General features: G+C 21.4%; 2 protein-coding genes across 8 annotated transcripts in view; one reads left to right on the forward strand and one right to left on the reverse strand.

Annotated features, from left to right (window-relative positions):
• LOC127290658 (QRFP-like peptide receptor) overlaps positions 1-6,256 on the reverse strand; it is a 58,984-nt gene extending 52,728 nt beyond the window's left edge. For 2 of the 7 annotated variants that reach the window (XM_051319397.1, XM_051319390.1), the window contains exons 1-2: positions 6,079-6,256; positions 689-1,146 (exon numbers count right to left, since the gene is read on the reverse strand). In XM_051319397.1, coding sequence (XP_051175354.1) covers positions 689-815 — 127 coding nt within the window. In that variant the 5' untranslated portion in view covers positions 816-1,146; positions 6,079-6,256. Of the gene's footprint in view, positions 1-688; positions 1,170-6,078 lie in introns of all 7 variants that reach the window. The other 5 variants (XM_051319393.1, XM_051319391.1, XM_051319394.1 and 2 more) reach the window with 5 other exon arrangements.
• A 14,637-nt stretch (positions 6,257-20,893) lies between these two features.
• Positions 20,894-23,719, forward strand: LOC127290656 (uncharacterized). The gene is made up of 4 exons (XM_051319387.1): positions 20,894-21,059; positions 21,144-22,004; positions 22,146-23,060; positions 23,170-23,719. Exons 1-4 carry the CDS (start codon positions 20,940-20,942, stop codon positions 23,668-23,670), a joined length of 2,397 nt encoding a protein of 798 aa, XP_051175344.1. The 5' UTR covers positions 20,894-20,939; the 3' UTR covers positions 23,671-23,719.
• Positions 23,720-26,191: the final 2,472 nt, after the last annotated feature.

The following is a 26,191-nucleotide window of genomic DNA, read 5'->3' on the forward strand; positions in this document are numbered from 1 at the left end:
TGAGGTCGCTGATTACGAATTTGACCTCAGATTTACAAAATTCAAAATGGCGGATCAAATATGGCGGACGAATTTGAAAAAATGCTCGGATTCCTTTGAAGATTGTTACTCGGGGGGTTTTTGAGGTCGCTGATTACGAATTTGACCTCAGATTTAAAAAATTCAAAATGGCGGATCCAAATGGCGACTTGTATTTTTAAAAATTTTCGAAATTCGATTAAAAATTGTTACTCAGGGGTTTTTGAGGTCGCTGAATACGAATTTGACCTCAGATTTACAAAATTCAAATTGGCGGATCCAATATGGCGGACGAATTTGAAAAAAGTGCTGCGATTCCTTTGATATTTGTTACTCGGGTGGTTTTTGATGTCGCTGATTACGAATTTGATGTAAAATTTACAAAATTCAAAATGGCGGATCTAATATGGCGACTTAGATTAAAAAATTTTTTTTTTCCAAATTCGGTTAAAACTTGTTACTCGAGGGGTTTTTAGGGGTTGCTGAATCTAAATTTGATGTTATTTTTAAAAAATATAAAACCTGCTTTTAAGCTGGTATTTTTTCATCACTAAATTTGAATTTTCCTTGACAATTATTGAAAAAAGAAAATAAATTCAAAACTTGTTAAAAGTTAAAAGAAGAAAATTAAAAAATGAAAAGTAAAAATAAAAAAAAACAAACCACTTACCAATAAATCCAAGCATAAAAGTTAGTGTATAGATGAATAAAACTGGTCCATATTCAGCCCATGGAATTCCCAGATCAGCATCATCATCCGGTGGCATTGTTTCATTCGTAAAGTTGTAAAATTCCATTTTGTTTATTTTTAATTTTTTTTTTTTTAATTAACTTTTTTATTTTATTAATTTTTTTCTAAGTTTTGCAAAAAAAAAAAAAACATAAATTTTAATCCCGTATCGAGTTTCTTTTTCGTTCACTTATTGGCACACTGGAGTAAATGATGAAAAATCGAATAACGTCTCTCATCTCAGTTTCCGTGAGCGTCATTTTTTTTTATTTCCACTTTATTTTATTTTATTCTATTCTATTTTTTTTTTTAACACAGAGCGAATGTAAAATTATAATAATTGTCCATTCATGGTGATTCTTTCATTTCATTTTATTCTTCTTTTTATCTCTGAAAATCTATCTCATTCTATTTTTTTCGGCTAATAAAAATTCAAAAAAAAAAGAAAAAGATTGAGAAAATTTCGAATCGTTTATTTTGGCCTTACTGTGAATAATTCATTCCCTTAAGGGATTAATTAGTTTTCTTTGCCAAGTTTTCATCATCATCATCATCATCATCATAGTTGGATCAAACTTTTAAAAAAGGGGATGAGAATCGTCTTATATATATATATATATATACTTGGAAAATCGCTTGATTATATTCAATCTTCTTTTATTCTTAAATCTAGGCTTTGAGATTTTTTTTTTCACTCAAAAAAAGAAAAGGGAATTTATTTCTTTATTTTATAATTTTTGAAATAGACAAAAGTTAAAAATTTATTAAATATTTTACTAACATTATTTAAATACGTGTAATTAATTAAATACGTTCATTAAATATTACATTAATTAATTAAATAATTTTACTAAATAATTTTAAATATAATTAATGAAAAAGTTTAGAAAAATTTTTAAGTAATAAATAAAATTTTTTTAGTTAAATTTTTTATTATTTAATTAAAAATTTTACAAAAATTTTTAAGTAATAAATTAATTTTTTTATTATTTAATTAAAAATTTTTACAAAAATTTTTAATAAATTCAACTTTTTATTAATTAATTTAAAAGTTTACAAAAATGTTTAATAAATTAAATAATTTTTTTATTTAAATTTTTATTATAAATTTTTATCATTTAATTATATAGAAAATTTTTTTTTTCAATGAAAATATAAATTAATTTTTCTCAATAGAACTAAATATATTAAATTATTTTTACAACATTTTTCTTCCTTTGATTATTTTTAGCAAATATTCAGCTTTTTATTATATGCATATATATATAAATTTTTTTTGTTATTAAAAATTCTACACACCCTCCACGTTGGTTTTCGTCATAAAGCGCACAAATTTTCTCTCTCTCTCTCTCTCTCGACTTTTTTTTTTTTTTTTATTCAAACTTAGCTAAAAGCTGAAACGAGTTTCGTTTCATGGAAAAATAATAATTTGCATAAAGCAGGACAAATTTACAAACGCAGAAAAACTAAATTAATATTTGCGCCTTGTATTCGCTTTTATACTTCTTATATTTCTCGAAAAAGAAAGAAAAAATAAACGAAAAACAAAGAATAAACTCATTGAGAAATTTTTGAAGAAATGTTTTCACTTTACCTTTAACTTTGTTTTTCATAATTTTTTCATTTTCTTTTTAAATTGATTATATTATTCAAAGTAGAAAGAAAAACAGGAGAAAAAAATAGAAATTTAACATTAGAAAAAGATTTTTTTTTTTTTGCTAATTAGAGAACAAAAAATAAATAAAAATTAATTTATTTTTAATTTTTTTTTAAATAAATAAAAATTAATTTATTTTTAATTTTTTTTTAAATAAATAAAAATTAATTTATTTTTAATTTTTTTTTAAATATATAAGTAAAAATTAATTTATTTTTAATTTTTTTTTAAATAAATAAAAATTTATTTAAAAAAAAATTTTAATTCTAACAAATTTTAATTATTGTTTAAGGCCATGTAAAAGAATTTTTTTTGAAAATAAGTACGAGAAAAAAAATTATTATTTACAAAAATTAATTTAATTAAAATAATTTTTATTAGAATAAATAATAAAGAAAAGGAACTATTAAAGTTTAAATATTTTTACAATGAGATAAGATTTTAATTTTATAGAGAGAAAAAGAAAGAGAGAGAGAGAAATACAAAAACTTCGTGAAATCACATTACGTTTATATTGAAAAAAAAAATATATATATATAATATATTTAGACAAGAGAAAACGTTTGCTGGTTTATTTTTGAACCTACAAATCTATAAATTCTACAGTAAAATAAAAAAAAAAAAACACAATGATACTCTATTGTATTGCTCAGGGGCAAATTTTCTCATACTTTTACGCCAGGAAAAAAAAAGATTATAAAACAAAAGTTTTTTTTTTTTTTGAAAATAAAAATATTCAATTCAAGAAGTGGGATTTTTTTTTTAAATTTAATTTTTTTAATTTTCTATTTTTTATTATTATTATTATTATTTTATTTTTTTATTTTATATAGAAAATATAATAAATAAAATTTTTCAAAAATCATACAATAAATTTTGGAAATTAAATTTGGTTTCTATTTATAATTATTATTAACATTTTAATTTATTAATTAAAGAATAGATCAAAATCGATACAACATTTTTAAATACATATATATATATATATAGAGCTTCAATGGGAAAATCGCATCGACTTTGATCTGTTCTTAAATAAAATATTTTTCATATTCAAAAAAAATTTCTATTCTCAATATTTTTTTTAAAAAATCTAATTTGTTTAATTAAAAATTTTAATTATTAATGAATAATTAATTAATTATAATAATAATAATAATAATAATAATAATAATAAATTTTTAATTAATTGATGTATTTTTTATTCAGAAAATTTAATATTAATAATTATAAAAAAAATTTATTTAAGTATATATATATATATAAAATTTTGTATTCATATTTTGTGAACAACATGTGTATCATCATGTAAATATATATATATATATATATATGAATTCTATTTTAAAAAATACGCCTATTGTCTAATTCAATTTTTTTTCATGGATTTTTTTTCATCTGAACTTTGCACATTTCCGGATTACAGAATAGGCTGAATGCCAATTGGCCGTGTGGTATCTTGAAATTTTTCGTTTCTGACGTCTAATACACAGTCAAAATAACGATAAGTGGCAAAAAAATATTTTTTTTCAATTTTATTTTTATTTTTTTGTTTATATAATAAATAAAAAAAATGATAAGTAAATATAATAATTTTAAAAAATAGTAAATAAATATATAATAATAATATAAATAATAAAATCAAATAAATAAATATATATATATATATATATATATATATATGACTTTTAAAAATTCATGCGTGGCAGAGAATAATACTTAAGATAAGACGGAGGGTGAAGTTAAAGTAAGCGGAAAAGTTTTGAAAGTAGGAAAGAAAAAAAAATGAGGAACAGGCATTCGTACTTTGCAAAGAGAAATAAACGTTATTAGCGGATGTAATTCACTGGGCGTTTATTCTATTGAAGTTAATTCGATAAAATACAGAGAAACTAAATTACCTATAGCGCAGATTTAATCAAATCCTAGAGGCGCGCTTCTTTCACATTAAAAGCATCAAATTTTAATTTTTTCGATTTTCTTCATTTTTTTTTTTTATTCAAATTTTTTTTTTTAATCTCTTTTCTTTTTTTTTTTTTTATCAATAGTAATTTAATTTTGAAATTTTTGTTTTCTTTGATTTATATATTTTTTTTTACATTTCTAATGCGCTTAACTGCATTTATTTTTATTGTTTATGCTTTTTTAATTGTTCTTGTTGGAATGCTTTAGTTTTTATTGCAATTATTATTGTAACGATTTTTTACAATTTACAGTTTTTTTTTTTATTTTTGTTAATGCTTTTCCTTTTGTTTTTTATTGTAAAAGTTATTGTTAATATTTTTACAAATTACAGTATTGTTACTAAAGTTTTTGTTTTTGTTATAAAAGTTATTGTTATTAATTTTTTCCTGTTATTTTTGTTACAAAATTTATTGTTGCTTTTTTGCAATTTATAGTGTTTTATTGTTAATATTAATATTATTGTTGTTAAGTTTGTTCCTTTTGTTTTTGTTACAAAAGTTTTTGTTGCAAAAATAAAAAATTTTGTTGCAAAAGTTATTGTTATTAATGTCGAAATTTATAGTTATTTATTATTGTTTTTTTTTTTTGTTGAAAAATTTATTATTTATTTCAATTTAAAGTGTTTTGTCCTTCTTGTTATAATTTTTATTGTTGTTGTTGCCTAACAAATTATTTTTTAATGTTTTGTTATTGTTATACAAAAATTTTTACAATTGATTTTGTTTTTCGATCTGCTTTTATTTTTAATTTTTTTTGTTTTTATTGCTAATTTTATTTTGTTGTTAATTTAATTTGGTTTTTACTCTTGTTTTTATTTTACCTATTGTTTTTTTTTTAGTTCATTTATTGCTTTTTTGCTATTGTTGTAATTTTTTTTTTTTTTTTTAAATTAAATGTAAATAATTTTTGAAAAAAATGAAATTGATCCTTTGATATATATTTCTCTAAACTAAATATTGAAATTTCTCCGGTACGATTTGAATTTAACAGAATAGATGGAAGAAAAGGGGAAAAAAAGAACAATTGAATAAACACATTTTGGAGAAAAGCGATTTCCCAGTTACTATATATATATATATTATATGTATAATACGACGAGAATTTTCCCAACGAGTTGACAAAGTTTCTGATTCAGTTCTTGACAGTTTAGTTTCTCTTAGGTAAAGTTGACATAGAATCGAAAATTTCACCCTCACTCTCAATCTCTATTTCTCTCTTTCTCTCTCTCTCTCTTTTTCTTATATTTGCACAGATCTGTATTAAGTTTTTTCCAACTTTCGACACATAAAAGCATTTCACTTTATGGGAACAAAATGAAAAGCAAAAAACAAAAAAAAAAAAAATATATTAGAATTTTCTCGTGAATTTTTTATATCTCATTATCGTATGTTAACTCTAATTTTTTTTTTTTAAATTCTTGTCAAAAAAATTAATTAAAAAAATTTTCGCTATTTTAATGCTTTTTAAATAAAAAAAAAAAATTTTGTAACTCATTTTTTGGGGATATTCTATAATTTTTTTTTTCCTTTATAAATAAATTATTTTTTTTCTTAACAGTTGGTAATAATTTTTTTTTTATATTTATTAATTTTTATCACCAAAAATTTGTTAATTTTCACACACTGTTTTTTTTTTTTTTTTATTATTATTATTCACATGTGAATTTATAGAAGAGGGGAAAATATATATATATTTTTTTTTAAAAGTATACCTATATTAATAAATAAATGCAAAATATTTGGGTAATTAATTTTTTTTCTCATACATTTTATTAAAAATTAATTTCACGTTTTTTTTATATATTTTTTTTATTTTTTTTTTTGTTGAAATTAACAAATTCCGGGAATCCGACATGCGAGAGGTACCGAGTATAAACTGACTAAAACGCGCCGCAAGATTGAAGAAGAACCCGCCAAGTGACGCGATTCCGAAGTTGTGACGAAAATTCCCGAGGTTATTCGAGTAAAGAAAAATGACTTTTCATATATATATATATATGTTTTTTTTATTTACATAATTATTTTATTTTTATTTTATTAATTTTATATATAAACCATTAGAGTGACACATAATAATAATATTAATAATATTTCTTTTTACATAATTAAATTATTTGCTATTGCTTTTGTTTTTGTTAATTTTTGCTGTTGTTGTTGTTTCTATTGTAATTTCTATTTTTGATATTTTTGTTGTAATATTTGTTACAATATTGTTATTTTTCTTATTGTTATTTATGTTGCTATTGTTATTGTTATTAGTATTAGTTTTGTTATTTTTATTGCTCTCTTTTTGTATTGGGATTATTTTTGTTATTTTATTAATACCATTAATGCTATTGTTATTCTAACAACTTTTGTTATTGTTAATACTGTTAATGTTATTGTTATTCTAACAACTTTTGTTATTGTTTTTGATATTGTTGTCGTTATTTTTATTGTAATAACTTTAGTTTTTGTTGTTTTTATTGTTATTTTTCTTATTTTTATTATTATTTTTATTGTTGTTGTTTGTTGTTTAATATCAATTTTGCTATCGTTATTTATATTATTTTTACTGTATAGGGAAAGTAACTTTTGTTATTGTTATTGAAATTACTTTTGTTATTATTAATCCTATTATTGTTATTATTGTTACTGTAAAAACTTTTGTTATTGTTATTGCTATTGTTGTCATTATTTTTATTGTAATAATTTCAGTTATTGTTATTCTTGTTATTTTTGTTGTTGTTATTGTTATTGTTATTGTTATTGTTATTGTTATTGTTATTGAAAAATTTTTTAATTAAAATTTATTTTTTTTGCACTAAATTCATAAAATCTTTTATCAATTTTATATACTCGGTCGACGCCACGTTGGTGCCGGCAGGTTGAATTGTTTAGAAAGACTTCGTTTTATTTTGATGACTGGTATCTCGAGACGACGGAAATTTAAAGAGTCGTAAAACGGTTTCAGTTGGTCTCATGAAATTTTCTACACACGATACTGACGTGACAATATATATGTATATATATATATTTTTTTTTGTATTACTTATTTAAAATGTGACAAAAAAATTTTTTTAATTTACATTTCAATTATCGATTTTTTTTTTACTTAAAAATTACTGTCTCTGTATTAAAAATGTCAATTATGCTTATTTTTTTTTTTTTTTTTGTAAGAACTTGGTTTGTTAATTACTTGAGATATTGCGGTTAAAAATGTCATTATTATTTTTGTTAAGAACTCATTGGAAATTATTTTTAATTAACTGACAGAAGTGAATAGAAAATTTCGTTCCGGTTATTTGCCGTTCTTTTATATACATATATGTATTTAATACAAATTAGTTTTCATTATTCGAGAAATTCTCTTATTGAGAATAGATAAAAAAAAAATCATTCTTTTTTTTCTTTCATAAAAATTGTTGCGTGATTTATAATAAAATAGAAAATAATAAAAAAAATTGTTTTTTTAAGAAAAGTGATTTTTTTTAATATTTCTATTTTTTTTTTTTTTTTTTTTCTAAAATGGAAATTATTTTTCTTTATAACTCTTAAATGGTATAAACGTTTCTGTTTTATCCATGATTACAAGCAATATTCTCCATACGATGATAGTCTTATCATTTTTTTGTTTTTTCTGCAGCTTTTACTTTTGTATAGCAAATAATAATTTATGATTATCCTTTTATACTTGAGATCCTCCATTACCACCAACCCCTCCCCCCTCTCTATCACTTTTCCATTTTTCTACTTGAACTATTTCGTAAAACACCTTCTATATGTATTATGGCAAATTTTTTTCTTTGTTTTTTTTTAAATTAGAATTTTATTAGAAATTATTTTTAAAATAATTTCCATTTTTTCAATTAACATTTTTTACATAATTCACTTCACAGAATTTTTATTTTGTTCGAATTTTTATTTGTCAGAATTTTTATTTACTCGAATTTTCATTTAACATAATATGCCATTTTAAAGAATTTTTATTGGTTAGAATTTCATTTCATAGAATTTTTGATTTTATTCTTTCAGATGAATTTTCACTTTTTTCGAATTATTATTATTCGATATAATTTCCATAAAAATCAAATTTTCTACAGAATTTTTAACTTAACCGAAAAATTATTTAACCCAATTTTTAATTGATAGTATTTTCATTTGTCCGAAATTGCAAATGACTGAAAAATCGATTTTGGCACGATTTTTAAATTATCAAATCACAATTTTATGGATAATTTTTTGATTGGCTGATAATTTAAAAATCGCGCCAAAATCGATTTTTCGGTCATTTGCAATTTCGGACAAATGAAAATTCAAATCAATTAGAAATTCTGTTAAATAATTTTTCGGTTAAAATTTCTGTAGAAAAATCGGTTTTTATGGAAATTCAATCATAATAATAATTCGAACAAAGTGAAAATTCTGTGCAATAAAATTCTAGCCAATAAAAATTCTTTAAAATGCCCTATTATATATATGTTGAATGAAAATTCGAGCAAAGAAAAATTCTGACAAATAAAAATTCTGCGAAGTGAATTTTCGGTTATATAAAAATTTTGTAATTTAGAAAGAATCGTTTTGATGAAAATTCTGCAAAAATACTATAATTCGAACAAATAAAAATTCGGCTCAAAAATAATTATGACAAATGAAATTCCATAAAATAAAATTTCTAACTAATGATTTTTAGAATATATTAATCATACGTTACGTATTTATAAAAAAAATATATTTTTTAAGTATTTGTGAAATTTATATATATATATATATATATATATATATATATATATATATATAGTTAGTGTATGTAGTAAGTCGTTAAAACTTGACGGAAAGGTAAAGGGAGCTTATAGAAGTGGATGAAGAGATAAAACACACATGCACACACATCTCTTGAGAATAGAACTTAAGCTGCAATGTGACTGATGGTCCTTTGTGTGTAACACACGATTTTGATAATGTTCCTCATAATTATAACTCGAGCAGTTAAATGACTTAACGTATGTGTTAATTTAAAGTCTCTATATATACATACATATACATATATACACACATATATATATATATATATATATATATATATAACATTCCAAAGATTTCTTCTTCCGTCCCTCAGGGACTATAAAAACCTTTAGGCATTTCCTACATAATTTTCCGCAGACAAATTTATAGTATTATTTATATAGAAATACGAATTTTATTTTCAAAAAAAAATTTTTTTTTTTTCCCTTCAACTTTGTTATCTAGAAAAAATTAAATATTTAATAAATAATAACGTAAATATAATGTAAATAACAAAATATATTATAATTATATATGTAAAACAAATTTTTTTCATAGTTATTTTAATTTCAAAATTGCAATTACAGTGACATCTATGATAAAATTTTTGTGACTATAGATGTATTTTATTCTTATCTACTGTCGATAACATTTTTTTTTTATTACAGTTTCCTGTAATTTTTTTTGCGCGCTGGCTATTTGTGTTCTTGTTTAAACCGTTAGAGGCGCCTCGTTTTAATTCTAGTACAAAAAAAAAAAAAAATATTAAAAAATCAATTTGAATCTAAAGAAACATTTTTGTTTTCATTTTTTTTTTATCGACTAATTTGGATAAATTCTATTTTATAATAATTATAATAATAATACAAATAATTATAATATCTAAATAGGTTTTATTTTTTTTTTGTTAATTTCTTATATTTTTTCTATTTTTTTTTTTTTTTGTTTTCTTAATAGATACAAATTTATCATTAAAGGTTGTATATAATGACAAAATATCATATAGTTATTGAGTTCTTTTTGTTTTGTTTTATTTTTTTGGCAAATGTTGTATTTTGCAACAGCGGAAGGAAACTCTTACCCCATTGGCTGTTGAATTTTTCGCCAACGGTGGTGGAGTTACCAAACTTTGATGCAATTTCCACATTATGTATATAATACTTTAGTATATCTATATATATAGTATATATATATCAATTTCTTCTTTATTTATACCGCTAACTGAAAAAAAGAAGCTGAAAAATTTCTGAAAAATGTAAATTCATTTTTTTAAATTTTCGCTCTTTTTTTGGCGCCATCTGCAACAATGAATAGTGTAATATTAATAATAATAATAATAACAAAAAACTGATAATAATAATATTAATAATAGTTATTATAATTAATATTAATAATAATATACATAACCCAAAAATTATTTTCCATTAAAAATAATAATAATAATTATTATTATTTTTAAAAATTTATTTTCTTCATTGCTTATAGCAATATACGTATCTTTTTCTTTTGTGCAACTATTTATTTGTAGAATCTTTGCTTTTCTTAATGCTTTGACTTGAAACGATCTTCGCGAATTCCTGACGAGAATCGGAGCATTTTACCCTTTCGTCCTTTCATTCAAGGTTAAGCCAACCAACATCCAGTTCTGCAACAAGACACCGATCAAAAGGCGCGCAGGAAAGCCTCAAGCGGAAATTTCATTTTCCCATACACACACACACACACAGACACATACATAGAAATACATATTTTAAAAATAAATTTTTTTCTTTTTGCTATAAATAATAATTTTTTATTTTTTAACAAAAATTATTTTCACTAATATATTAAAAATTTAATTTTTAATTAATACAAAATAATAATAATAATAACTATCGATTATTTTTCGATATATATCGATTTTATATCTATTATACAAAAAAATATTATTTATATATCGATTATAAAGAGAAAACGAGATTTTCGATTATATTTCGATATATATCGATTTTATATCTATTATACACAAAAATATTATTTATATATCGATTATAAAGAGAAAACGAGAATTTCGATTATATTTCGATTATATTGATTAAATATCGATTTTATATTGATTAATTATATGTAGATATATTGTGAAAATATCGATTACACAAAGATATTATAGATTAGATATCGATTTCATATATCGATTTATCGTTTTTCATCGATTATATATCGAGTTATCGATTTTATATCGGTTTTGCTGCAATTAGATATATCAATATATTGATTTTAAATAAAATTTTAAATCAATTATAAATCGAAATATAAATTTTATATCGATTTTATATCGATTTATCGTTTTTCATCGATTATATAACAATTTATCGATTTTATATCGGTTTTGATGCGATTATTTAACGATATATCGATTTTATATAAATTTTAAATCAATTATAAATCGTAATAAAATTTTTTACATCGTTTATATATTGATATAACGATTTTTAATCAAAAATATCGATGTTATGATTTTTTATATATAAACAGATAAAAAAAAAAATATATCAATTACATTTACCGATTTATGTAGAAAAAAAACTTCCTTTTTTTTGCAAAAAAAAACAAAAAAAACAATTTTTTTTTAAAATGATAAAGAAAAACTTTTGTCACTGGGTATATTATTTGGAGGAGAAACCGATCGTGTGGCATTTTATACGTCCTCAGAATGTAGTTTACAAGGAGCCTCGAGAAGCTCGGGTTGATTCATTAATCTTTTTTGTCTTGGATTCGACGAACAAGCCGGAATGTATATATATATATAAAATCTTGTCTGTGTGTTTCTTGAGGGGAACGAAAAGCTACATAAAAAAAAAAATTAGATTTTTTTTTTAAGTTAAAAATGTTTCTTAATTTTTTTTCCAAAATTTTTCTACTTTTATCATTTTTTTTTAACCATTAAATTAAAAAAAAAAAAAATATATTTTTGCAATTTAAAATAAAAATTGAATAAAATAATAATGAATTTTAATTAAACTGAAAAGTAATTTTTTTTTTATTTCTTAATGAATATAATTAGGGCAGAAAAATATTAAGAAAAGAATGATATGTGGCAGTTATGGAGGGGGTGGGATTGAGGGGGTGGGGAGTAAGGGAAAAAGAAAGGGAGTTTAATAAATTCATCGAGGGGGCTTTTGAGGGGGGAGGAGGAGGTGAGGGAGGAGGGGTTTGTGGAAGGAAAGAAGAAAGATGGTTCGGTGCGATTAAATGTTAGCCGTTCAAGTTGGCTGGCCTGAGAAATGCATAAGAATGCTGAAGGCATCCGTCTCTTGATACCCCTTTTCTGCTATATAGTGTGTGGTGCATTGGTACATTCGCTCACGAGTCACCGGGTAGAGAAGCATGAAAAGTACGAAAAAAAAGGGAAAAAAAAAAAAAAAACCACGAACGTTAAACAACGTACGACCTTGACCGGAGTCTGGGACTTTGCTGTGGCAGGTACGTCTGCTAGTGTAGCTTAAAGAAGAAGAAGAAGAAGAAGAAGTTTTGCAGTGTGCACACACTCACAGTTCCCTCTCCCCCCTTTTTTTTCGATGCGAATTTTATACAGGGTGTAAGAATTATAAAAATATTGTAAATTGCAAAAGAAAAAAAAAATGCAACCCTTCTTACACTGCGAAATAGAAAAAATGCAACCCGACTTACACGACAAAATAGAAAAAAAAAATTCGTAATAGAAAAAAATGCAACCCTTCTTACACGACAAAATAGAAGAAAATGCAACCCGACTTACACTGCGAAATAGAAAAAAAAATGCAACCCTACTTACACCACGAAATAGAAGAGAAAATGCAACCCTTTTGACACCGTAAAATTGGAGTAGAAAATTTGTAGTTGGAAAAATGCAATCCTTCTTACACGACAATATAGAAGAAAATGCAACCCGATTTACATTGACAAAATAGAAAAAATGCAACCCGACTTACACTATGAAATAGATAAGAAAAAAAGTTACTGTCAAAGAAATGCAACCCTACTTACACTACGAAATAGAACAAAAAAAAAATGCAACCCTACTTACACCATGGAATAGAGAAAAAAATGCAACCCTACTTACATATTGAAATAGAAAAAAAAATGCCACCCTACTTACACTATTGTATAGATAAAAATTTAAAATTAGAAAAATGCAACCCTACACCATTGAATAAAAAAAAAATTACATTTGGATAATGCAACCCTACTTACATCATAGAGTAGCAGTCGAAAAAAAATGCAACCTATTATACAATGTGTAATTTTAATTTTAAGAAAAGAAGTTTCACAGGCGCTAATACTTTGAAAATGCAACCCTACACACATCAATGAATAGAAAAAAAAAAAATGTTTTACAGGAATTTAAAAAAAAAAATTAATTAATTTAATGAAAGTAATTGAAATTAATTAATGTAATAAAAATAATTGTAATGCAATAAAAAAAAAATTAAAATCAATTAAAGAAAAAAAAATTAATATAATGAAATTAATTTTAATTAAATATTATAATTAACTTAATTTGATATTAATTAATATAATGAAAATAAATTAAATTGCATTATAATATTATTTAAAATTAAATAAATAAATAAATAAATTGTATAATTTTAAAATAATATTATAGAAAAAAAAATTTATTTGCAATTTATTTGAAATGAAGGGCAAAAGGATTCGAATTTAGAAGTTATTGCAGGTCATGATTGTGGGTTAAAATTTCCTTCAGAATACACACCTTGGAAGAATGTAAAGATAACTTTTCAAGGTCGTTACTTTCACTATCACTTTGCCTCGACATTGAATATTTTGCAAAAGGTTTCAAGTATCAAGACAGTCAAGGAAAATTTGTTTTTCAATCAATTCTCAAATATCATTGAAATCAAGTTTTTTTTTCTCTCTTTAAACATTATAACCAATTTTTATTAACGTTTCAAATTTTTTTTGATTATTATTTCTTTAATATTGAATAATGGAATAAAAAATTAATTTATTTATATATTAATAATAATAATAAAAATTTATTTATTTATTGATAAAATTAGTAATTATTAATTAATAAAAATTATTTAAGATAATTTCAATTTAATATTACAAATTTTTTTCTTATTTTAATTTAATATTTTTCTATTTGAAATTGTTTTGTTTATAAAAATAACTAAAATTTTTAAATAATTACAAAAAGAAATAAATATCAGCCTATGTATTTTTATAAAAAAAAAAAAAATAATTTATTAATTTTAAAACAAAAAATTTTAAATTAATAATTAAATTTATTATTTTAAATTATTATTATTTTATTATTATTATTATTATTATTATTATTATTATTATTATTATATTTTATTTGTCTTGAATTACTGGTAAATAGTACAAAATTATTTTTAAATAAAGTAAAAAAAAATTTTTTTTAATTATTTTTACTAAAAAAAAAAAATTATATAACTAGTACAATAAATTATTCATACCTTTTTGTTGAAAAAAAAAAAAATTTTTTTTTCTTTTTTAATCAATTGTTGATAATAAATCCTTGTTCCAAAGTTTTTTTTTTTTTTTTTTGAATGAATTTTTTTTTTTCAAGGGTGGGTGAGTTTTTTTTTGCAAAAAAAAATTTCTTCTTAACACTCGCGATCTTGTCACGTGATCGTATCCCTATGAGAATTCACGACAGTCTGAAACTTCTTTTCAAAAAGATATAGGGATTGCATGAAGGAAGAGGGATTTGGGGGGAGAGGATGGTTTAGAGGGAGAGAACGACGATAGGAAATGGCAGAAGGCATGGTTATAATATGGGATTGGGGTAGGAGTCGAGCCATGGCAAAAAGCAGGATGGAAGCATAAACGAGTTGGCAACTGCAAGACAGAAAGGAAGAAGGAAAAGGAAGAAAGAAAAAATAAAGAAGGGAAATAAAGTAAAGAAAGTTGAGTGTAGAAGAAGGGAGAGATAGACAGAGAGAGAGAGAGATAGAAAGAGACAAAGAGAGAAAATGCATGGCAACAGGTGAAGGGCTCCCCAAAGACGAGGAGGAGGAGGACTCTTTATACTCCTCCATAGAACTATGCAATTTTATTTATTTATTTAAAACTTGTATTTTATTTATTTTTCATTATTTTATTACAAATTTTTATTTTTTATTATTTTTTTTGTTTTTTTATTACTTTTTTAATTATTATTACTATTATTATTATTATTATTATTTTTTTGTAACAAAAAGTTACCCTAAGTAATTTAACTAAAAGTATTGTAACTAAAATTAATGTAACTAAAAGTATTTTAACTAAAACTAAAAGAAGCAAAAAGTATTTTAACTAAAACTAAAAGAAGCAAAAATTTTTTAAATAAAAAGTATTAAAACTAAATGTATTGTTAGTAAAACTAAAAGTAACGAAAAGTATTTTAACACAAATTATTGTAACTAAAATTATTGTAACAAAAAGTATTGAAACTAAAAGTAATTTTAACTACAAGTATTGTAACAAAAAGTATTGAAACTAAATAAAATTTTAACTACAAGTATTGTTACTAAAACTAAAAGTAACGAAAAGTATTGAAACTAAAAGTAATTTTAACTACAAGTATTGTTACTAAAACTAAAAGTAACGAAAAGTATTGAAACTAAAAGTAATTTTAACTACCAGTATTGTAACAAAAAGTATTGAAACTAAAAGTAATTTTAACTACAAGTATTGTAACAAAAAGTATTGAAACTAAAAGTAATTTTAACTACAAGTATTGTTACTAAAACTAAAAGTAACGAAAAGTATTGAAACTAAAAGTAATTTTAACTAAAACTAAAAGTAACGAAAAGTATTGAAACTAAAAGTAATTTTAACTACAAGTATTGTTACTAAAACTAATAGTAACGAAAAGTATTGAAACTAAAAGTAATTTTAACTACAAGTTTTGTAACAAAAAGTATTGAAACTTAAAGTAATTTTAACTACAAGTATTGTTACTAAAACTAAAAGTAACGAAAAGTATTTTAACAGAATTTATTATAACTAAAAGTATTTTAACCAAAACTAAAAGATGCAAAAAGTATTTTAATAAAAAGTATTATAACTAAATGTATTGTGACTAAAAGTAATATGTAACTACAAGTATTGTTACTAAAACTAAAAGTAACGAAAAGTATTTTAACACAAATTATTGTAACTAAAAGTATTGTAACAAAAAGTATTGAAACTAAAAGTAATTTTAACTACAATTATTGTAACAAAAAGTATTGAAACTAAAAGTAATTTTAACTACAATTATTGTAACAAAAAGTATTGAAACTAAAAGTAATTTTAACTACAAGTATTGTTACTAAAACTAAAAGTAACGAAAAGTATTTTAACAGAATTTATTATAACTAAAAGTATTTTAACCAAAACTAAAAGAAGCTAAAAGTATTTTAATAAAAAGTATTATAACTAAATGTATTGTGACTAAAAGTAATATGTAACGAAAAGTATTTTAACAGAATTTATTATAACTAAAAGTATCTTAACCAAAACTAAAAGAAGCAAAAAGTATTTTAATAAAAAGTGTTATAACTAGATGTATTGGGACTAAAAGTAATATGTAACTACAAGTATCGTTACTAAAACTAAAAGTAACGAAAAGTATTTTAACAGAATTTATTATAACTAAAAGTATTTTAACCAAAACTAAAAGAAGCTAAAAGTATTTTAATAAAAAGTATTATAACTAAATGTATTGTGACTAAAAGTAATATGTAACGAAAAGTATTTTAACAGAATTTATTATAACTAAAAGTATTTTAACCAAAACTAAAAGAAGCAAAAAGTATTTTAATAAAAAGTATTATAACTAAATGTATTGTGACTAAAAGTAATATGTAACTACAAGTATTGTTACTAAAACTAAAAGTAACGAAAAGTATTTTAACACAAATTATTGTAACTAAAAGTATTGTAACAAAAAGTATTGAAACTAAAAGTAATTTTAACTACAATTATTGTAACAAAAAGTATTGAAACTAAAAGTAATTTTAACTACAATTATTGTAACAAAAAGTATTGAAACTAAAAGTAATTTTAACTACAAGTATTGTTACTAAAACTAAAAGTAACGAAAAGTATTTTAACAGAATTTATTATAACTAAAAGTATTTTAACCAAAACTAAAAGAAGCTAAAAGTATTTTAATAAAAAGTATTATAACTAAATGTATTGTGACTAAAAGTAATATGTAACGAAAAGTATTTTAACAGAATTTATTATAACTAAAAGTATCTTAACCAAAACTAAAAGAAGCAAAAAGTATTTTAATAAAAAGTATTATAACTAAATGTATTGTGACTAAAAGTAATATGTAACGAAAAGTATTTTAACAGAATTTATTATAACTAAAAGTATTTTAACCAAAACTAAAAGAAGCAAAAAGTATTTTAATAATAAGTATTATAACTAAATGTATTGTGACTAAAAGTAATATGTAACTACAAGTATTGTTACTAAAACTAAAAGTAACGAAAACTATTTTAACACAAATTATTGTAACTAAAAGTATTGTAACAAAAAGTATTGAAACTAAAAGTAATTTTAACTACAATTATTGTAACAAAAAGTATTGAAACTAAAAGTAATTTTAACTACAAGTATTGTTACTAAAACTAAAAGTAACGAAAAGTATTTTAACAGAATTTATTACAACTAAAAGTATTGTAACAAAAAGTATTGTATTCAAATGTATTGAAACAAAAACTATTGAAATTGATACTAACGAAAAGTATTATAACTAGAAGTAATATAACTAAAAGTGTTTTAACATAAAAGTATTGACACTAATTGAAAAAATTTTTTTAACCGAAAAAAATACAATACTTTTCCATATAATATTTTTAGTTAAAATACTTTTTATAATTAGTGTCAATAATTTTTTCTAGCAATACTTTTTGTTATATTATTTCTTGTTATAATACTTTTTACTTACTTTTAGTTACGATACTTTCTGTTGCAATACTTTTTTGTTATAAATAAAAATATAATAAAAAGTATTGTAAATAATTTAAACAAAATTTATTGTATGTTAAAATATCGTAAGTAAAAAAAACTTTTTGTTATATTTTACATCTAGTTATGATACTTTTTGTTGGTTTTAGTTACAATACATTTAATTTAATTACTTTTAGTTATACAATTCGTCTTTTTTAAAATACTTTTTTGTTACTTTTAGTTTTAGTAACAATACTTTTTGTTACAATATTTTTAAAAGTAAATACAATTCTTTTAGTTGCAGTACTTTTACTTACAATACTTTTAGTTGCAATACTTTTTATAATATTTTTACTTAACACAAAACAATATTGTAACAAAAAGTATTGTAACAAAAAGTATTGTAACAAAAAGTATTGTAACAAAAAGTATTGTAACAAAAAGTATTGTAACAAAAAGTATTGTAACAAAAAGTATTGTAATAAAAAGTATTGTAACAAAAAGTATTGTAACAAAAAGTATTGTAACAAAAAGTATTGTAACAAAAAGTATTGTAACAAAAAGTATTGTAACAAAAAGTATTGTAACAAAAAGTATTGTAACAAAAAGGATTGTAACAAAAAGGATTGTAACAAAAAGTATTGTAACAAAAAGTATTGTAATCATTATTATTGTATCTAAATGTAATGTAACTGAAATTTAAACTAAAAAAAAATTCTTTTACCAAAAAAATATTTAAATAATAATAAAAATTATTTGAAAAAAAAAATTATCAAAAAACTTTTATTTTGTTGAAAAAAGTTAATTTTTTCCGTGTTAATGAGCTGAAAGAATGAAGAAGAAGAAGAAGAAGAGAGAAATATGAAAAACAAGAATGAGAAGAACGTTTTTCCATGAGTATACAAAATTAATTAGAAGAAAGAAAGGAAGGAAAAATGGCCTCGAGATTTGTTTGGGGCGCCATCTATGGTTTTAAAATTGTATCCAGTTTGTGTTGCTGATTGTGAATCTATGGGAGAAGAAATCACACTCACACACACACACACACACATACACACATGTAGAGGACAATTAATCATAAAAGGTATGGTGTTTTAAGCGGCAATAGCGAAGCTGAAAAAAAAATATATATATACGTATACAAAATATAAAGATGGCCGCGATTCGCTGATCAACTGTGCGAAAAGAGCGAGAGACTGGACGAAAAACCGGTTTCATATACATATAGCCTCGGCGAAATGATTTCTGTCTGGTTTTACCGACTCCCGACTTGTATTTATATATATATACGAGTATATATATATATTTTCTGCAAACCGTTTGTCTTTTCTTTTCTCATTTTCTCAATTATTCGCCACAATGTGAAACATACAATTCTCAAGTTTCATTTCTTTTTCTCATGGTTACAAATACTTCTTTTTTTTTGAGTTGTGTATTTATTTTCGATTTATATACATATATATATATATATATATATATATATATATATATATATATATATATTTTGAAACTATGGTTTTATTTTTCTAACCTTAAATTATACAATTAACGTGGTAAATTTTTTTTTTCCAAATTTCTAATCTCAATAAAATACAAATGACGGTTAATTTTCTCTTCTATTTCTATAGACCTCAAATTACAAATAAAGGTAAATTATTTTCAATTTCTAATCTCAAAATACAGTGAATTTTTTTTCTTATTTCTAAAATTTCTAAATTTTCAATTCCTAACCTCTAAATACTATAAATTTTTCTTCTATTTCTAACCTCAAATTACGAATGATGATAAAATTTTTTTTACAATTCCTAACCTCAAATAATACAAAAAACGATATATTTTTTCCAATTCCTAACCTCAAAATACAGAATTAATTATTATTTTACTTATATATATATATATATTATATCTAAAAAAGTATAATTATTTTTTAGGTTATAGTTAATCTTGTCAATTTTGAAGAAAGATTTGTTTTTATTCCAAACCTCAAAATGAAGATAATTTTTTTCTATGCGCATATTATTTAGTCGAATTTTTAGGTTAGTAAACTTTTGAATTGGCAATAAAACAAATGTACCAACTATATGAAACGAAAAAAAAGATAGATTATAGCGCTAAATTTAAAAAATTGTAATTTTAATGAATAACAATTTTTGAATATTTTTTTATAATATTTTTTTTGTATTATACAAGAATTTAGCACAATATATCATAAATATTACTTAATATATAATAATAATAATAATAATAATAATAATAATTTCATAAATAAATTTAAAATTAAATTAATTTTTAAAAAATTTTAAAATTAAAAAAATTTTTTTTGAATTAATTTTTTTGAATTAATTTTAAATTTTCCATTTTTTCTCTCTATAGTATTTACATATGCAAATACAAAAGATACAAAAAAATTTTTTTTTTAATATAACATATTTTTTACTACGCAATTTGTAAACTTATAATTATTTAAACTTTTGGAAAATTATCTTTTAAGGTCATCAAAATAACTATTAATAACGTTATAAAAGATAATTTTCCAAAAATTTAACCAATTATTTGTTTTATATATGTATATATAAGAATATATATATATATATATATATATATATATATATATATAAATGTTTGTGTATATGTGTATTAGAAAAATTTATTTCAAAACGACACAAATAAATATTAGTAATGAATACATAGAAACCATCTGCATTAAATATTAGACAATATATGTTCTAAATTTAAATGTATAAATTAATGATGAAATAATGTCATTAAGATGATGCAATTAAATTAATTGGGTATAAATACATATGCAAGAAAAAATTTTCAAAATATAACAATTTTTTTTTGTGTTAGAAAAAAAAAAAGTAGAATCAAAATGAATAAATGTTTGTTTCTATTTTTATTGTCTATTAATTTGACAATTGTTTTCGTATCCTGTTGTAATAATAATAATGATAATTGCAATGTTGATACATCAATAGATGAAAACATTGAGGTATGATATATAACATATTTTAAATTTAAAAATAAAAAAATTTTAACGTTTATAACTGATATTCCTTTTTTTTTTTTTAAATAGTTAAAAAATTTTTTAATATACATTACTGGCACTCTCAGATATATCACCGATACTGGCTTTAAAATTTATGAAAAATTTTATAATCATCTTGTTTGTACATACAACAACAGTAATAATTCTAAATTTGATTTGATTTACAATATGGTATTAAATTCTACACATAATGTGATAAATTCTGTAAATATACTAAATAAATCAATTTATTCATCATTAAATATTGAGGAACAGGATATATTTAGAAGAAAATTGAATATGGAATATTTTGAAATTCGTACTACATATATTGATTTAGAAATATATTGTGATATAAAAAATTTGGAAAATATTGATTATAATAATAATGTTTTACGAAAAGGAAATTTATTAAAATACTGTATGCATGGAATACGATATACAGTAGACGATGTTTATTTTATTTTAAAAAGTAATTATAAAGATACAAGACAAAAGTTGAAAAATATTTTAAAATATATGCCAGATTTTTTAAATGATTTAATTCTTCACATGAATGAAATTTATGTAACAAAAAAAAGTGAATTAGAAACAAAATTAATAAATTTGACGGAGGAAAATCGAACAGGATTAGAAGAAACAGATGCATCAATTTCAATAAATGATGAAACTGAATATTTAGATAAATTAGAAATAGACAACACAACTTTAACAGATGAAGACTCAAAATTTTTTGAAAAATTTGAAGCAAAATCAACAATTTTGCCAGAAGAAGGAACAACAACACCGATAGTAACAAAAGCATCATTAACAGAAACAACAGCATCAACTTTGACAGAAAATAAATCAGAAAATTTAAATGAAACAGAAATATCAGACGAAACAGAAGAAACAACAGTAGTTACTTCAGTAAGTAAAAACCCAATTAAATTTTTCTACTGTTGGAATTAAATTTTGTTTTCACATGAAAAATAATAATTTTATTGATAATTTTTAAACAAAAAATATAACCACTAACGTATTAAAATTTTTGTTTCATTTTTATTACAGATTGAAGATGGATTAATAGAAATTGCCTCCACTACGTATTATATCGTTCAAAAGTTTCTTGTAATTAGTTTAAATTTTTGTGATCAATTAATTTGCAATTATGATTTTAAATCTGATTCAACTTTAATGTTCACTAATTCAATGACACATTTGATTCATAGTCTTGAAATATTTAATGAATCTTTGGACATTGAGAACGTTAATGAAATTAATGTTTTTCTAATAAAGAACAAAATGGAACTCAAAGGAATTAATCATAAAATTTCTCAATTACCTTTAAATTGTGATACAACAAAATTACATATTAATGATGAAATTAATGACAATTTAATAATAAATTTTAGAAATAAAGCTCAAAAAATGATTTCATTTATTGAAAATAATTTAAAACAATCTATTCATTTTTTAAGAATAAAAGATTTTAATTTTAAAATAGAAGCAAGGAATAATCTACAAATATCGTTAAATACTTTAAATGCATTAAAGGCAAAATTTGAAACGTATAAATTTGAACAAAATTCAACAGTTTTAAATGGCAGTTTAGATGAAACAGTTACAAAATCAACAATTTTTAAAGATGATGATAATAAAACAACATCAAAAGTAATAGAAACAATGGAAAATGAAGGAGAAAAACTAAATGAAACAGAACTGACAACTAAGGAAGAAAAACCAATAATTGAATCAGAAACAAAATCATCAATTTTAACAGATGATGTAACTAAAAATTCAGAGGAAACAAAAATTAAAACAACAATTTTACCAGAAGAAGAAACAACAACACCAATAGTAACAAAAGCATCATTAACAGAAACAACAGCAGCAACTTTTACAGAAAATAAATCAGAAAAATTAAATGAAACAAAAAAATCAAACGAAACTGAAGCAGCAACAACAACAACAGCAGCTACTTCCGTAAGTAAAAACCCAATTAAATTTTGTTACTAATATATATTTTACATTTTATGTTTCATTTATGTTTTCAAAAAATATATTAAAATTTTTGTTTCATTTTTTGTTACAGATTGAAGATGGATTAATAAAAATTGCCATTACTGCGAAAAATATCACTGAAATGTTTAGTGTAATTAGTTTAAATTTTTATAATCAATTAATTTGCAATGCATCTGATTTAAAATTTCATTCACATTTAATGACTAATTCAATAATACATGTGATTTATGGACTTGAAAGATTTAATGAATCATTGAACATTGAGAATGTTAATGAAATTAATGTTTTACTAACAAAAAACAAAATGGAACTCACACAAATTATTCATAAAATTTCACAATTACCTTCACATTGTGATACAACAAAATTAAATATTAATGATAAAATTAATAAAAATTCATATATAAATTTTGGAATTAAAGTTGAAAAAATTGCTTCATTAATTAAAGGAAAATTAAATAAATTAATTAATATTTTAGTAAAATCAAATTTTAAATCTAAAAAAGTAACGGGGCAAAGATTAACAATGTTAATAAATATTTTAAAAGATTTGAAAAAGCAATTTAAATAAACTGAAGATTTTTAAAAATTAAAAATTTGTTATATAAAAGTATAAATGATCGAGGATTTAAGTAATTATAAAATTTTTATCAGAAAACGAATCGTAAAAGTATTTTTTTTATTTTATCGTTTTCAAATAAACAGTAATTTGTATGCCATAGAAAAAATTACTTGAATCTAATAAATGAAATAATTTACACTAATAAATACTGCTTTGTTAATAATTAATTATGAAAATTATTTGATTCAATAATTCATGTTATTGAATTCAAATAAATATTTATTTACAAGAATAAATTTTTTTTTTTTTTGAAACAACTAAAAATTTACTTGTCACAATTATTTTAATTCATATTAAAATCCCTCTAATTGCGTCAAATAATTAATTATTTATATCAAATAGAACATTTATTTAAATAAAATAAAAACATTTTTAAATTCAAATAAATCTCTATATTTTGACTTAAATAAAACAAAAAAATTATTGAACTCAAGTGATATTTTATTTTTTTTATCAAAAAATTTATTTTCTGTTATACAAGAATTGAGCACAGTATATTATAAATATTACTTAATAGTTAATAATAATATTAATAATAATAACTTAATAAATAAATTATTTAAAAAAAATTATTGAAATAAATTATCTAAAAATATTTTAAATAACTGGAAAACTATAAATTTTCAATATTTTCTTTTTTAGTATTTACATATTATGCAAATATATTTATAATTCACCTTGATATAAATACAAATGATCCGTAAAATTTTTTTTTTTATCTGAAACATATTTTTTTCAATTTTTTTATTCATAAATAAATAATTGTTTAAATTTTTGGAAAATTATCTATTAAGGTCAACCTATATATATAAATGTTTCTGTTGTATTAGAAAAATATATTTCAAAATAACACAAATATAATGTACGTTATTGACACATATAAACTATCTATGTTAAATATTAGACAGTATATAAACTAAATTTACATATATAAATTAATGATGAAATGATGTCATTATGATGATGCAATTAAATTTAATTGGGTATAAATACATATGTAAGAATAAAAATTTTCACAATATAACAATTTTGTTTTTTTTTTTCTTCGTGAAAAAAAAGTAATCCAAAATGTGTAGATTTTGGTTTCTACTATTATTGTCCATTAATTTGACAATTGTTTTCGTATCCTGTTATAATAATAATAATAATAATAATGATGACAATGATATATCAATAATTGAAAACGACGAGGTAATATATATATATATTTATTTTAAAATTAAAGAAAATATAAAACTTTATTTCTAATATTTATAAACTAATATATTCTTTTTTTTTTCCCCCCAAAAAAAAATAGTTGAAAAAATTTTTAATCAACATTGCCGACATTCTCAAAAATATCACCGATTATGGCTATAAAATATATGAAAATCTTTATGATTATCTTGTCTGTACATACAACAATAATAACAAGAATATTCCTAAATTTGATTTAATTTTTAATATCGCATTAAATTGTACATATAATGTGATAAATTCTCTAAGTATACTTAATGAATCTTCTTCTTCTTCATTAAATATTATAAAACAAGAAATGTTTATAAAAAAACTTGAAACTGAATTTATTCAAATTCAACGTGCAATTATTAATTTACCAATATATTGTAGTGTGGAAAATTTGGAATATATTGATGAAAATAATTCTAATTTACAAATAGGTTCATTATTAAAAGATAATATGCAACAAATACAAATTGCAATGAACAATATTAATTTAATATCAAATATAAATTATGAAGATTCAAAAAAACAATGGGAATTTATTTTCAATTATATACCGGAAATTTTAAATGAATTAATACCTCTAATGAAGCAACTTTATATAATGAAAACAAATGAATTAGAAATAAAAGAATTAAAAAATTTGCAGGTGGATAATTTAATAGGATCAGAAGAAACAGAAGAATTATTAATAGAAACAACAGAGGGAACTATAATAGAAAATAAAAGAGAAAAATTGAATGCAATTGATACAGAATTAATTAATTCGGAAGAAAAACCAATTGAGTTAGAAACAACATTATCAACTTTGACAGATGATGACAACAAAAAAGTAGATGAAGCATTACCAACTTTAGTAGAAAACGAACCGAAAAAAGTAGATGAAGTAGGAACAACATTACCAACTTTGACAGATGATGACATCAAAAAAGTAGATGAAGCATTACCAACTTTAGTAGAAAACGAACCGAAAAAAGTAGATGAAGTAGGAACAACATTACCAACTTTGACAGATGATGACAACAAAAAAGTAGATGAAGCATTACCAACTAAAGTAGATAACGAACCGAAAAAAGTATATGTAGTAGGAACAACAGTACCAATTTTAATTGAACGAATTGTCGATACCATGATAAATATCACTGATGAAGCCTATAAAGTTGGTGTTAATCTTTACAATCATCTTATTTGTAAATCACAAAAAAATGTGAAAATTAATTTACCATTAGAAATGACATTAAATATGTCA

The sequence above is a fragment of the Leptopilina boulardi genome, unplaced genomic scaffold (genome assembly GCF_019393585.1).
Source record: "Leptopilina boulardi isolate dan_hultmark-lab unplaced genomic scaffold, ZJU_Lbou_2.1 LbouV2_78, whole genome shotgun sequence".
NCBI lineage: Eukaryota > Metazoa > Arthropoda > Insecta > Hymenoptera > Figitidae > Leptopilina > Leptopilina boulardi.

What these genes read in the sequence shown, in the direction of transcription:
- LOC127290656 (XM_051319387.1), top strand. Translation starts at nt 20,940, where the DNA reads ATGAATAAATGTTTGTTTCTATTTTTATTGTCTATTAATTTGACAATT. An exon ending in AAACAACAGTAGTTACTTCA is followed by an intron (nt 22,005 to 22,145) that starts GTAAGTAAAAAC and finishes TTTTTATTACAG; the next exon opens with ATTGAAGATGGATTAATAGA. An exon ending in CAACAACAGCAGCTACTTCC is followed by an intron (nt 23,061 to 23,169) that starts GTAAGTAAAAAC and finishes TTTTTGTTACAG; the next exon opens with ATTGAAGATGGATTAATAAA.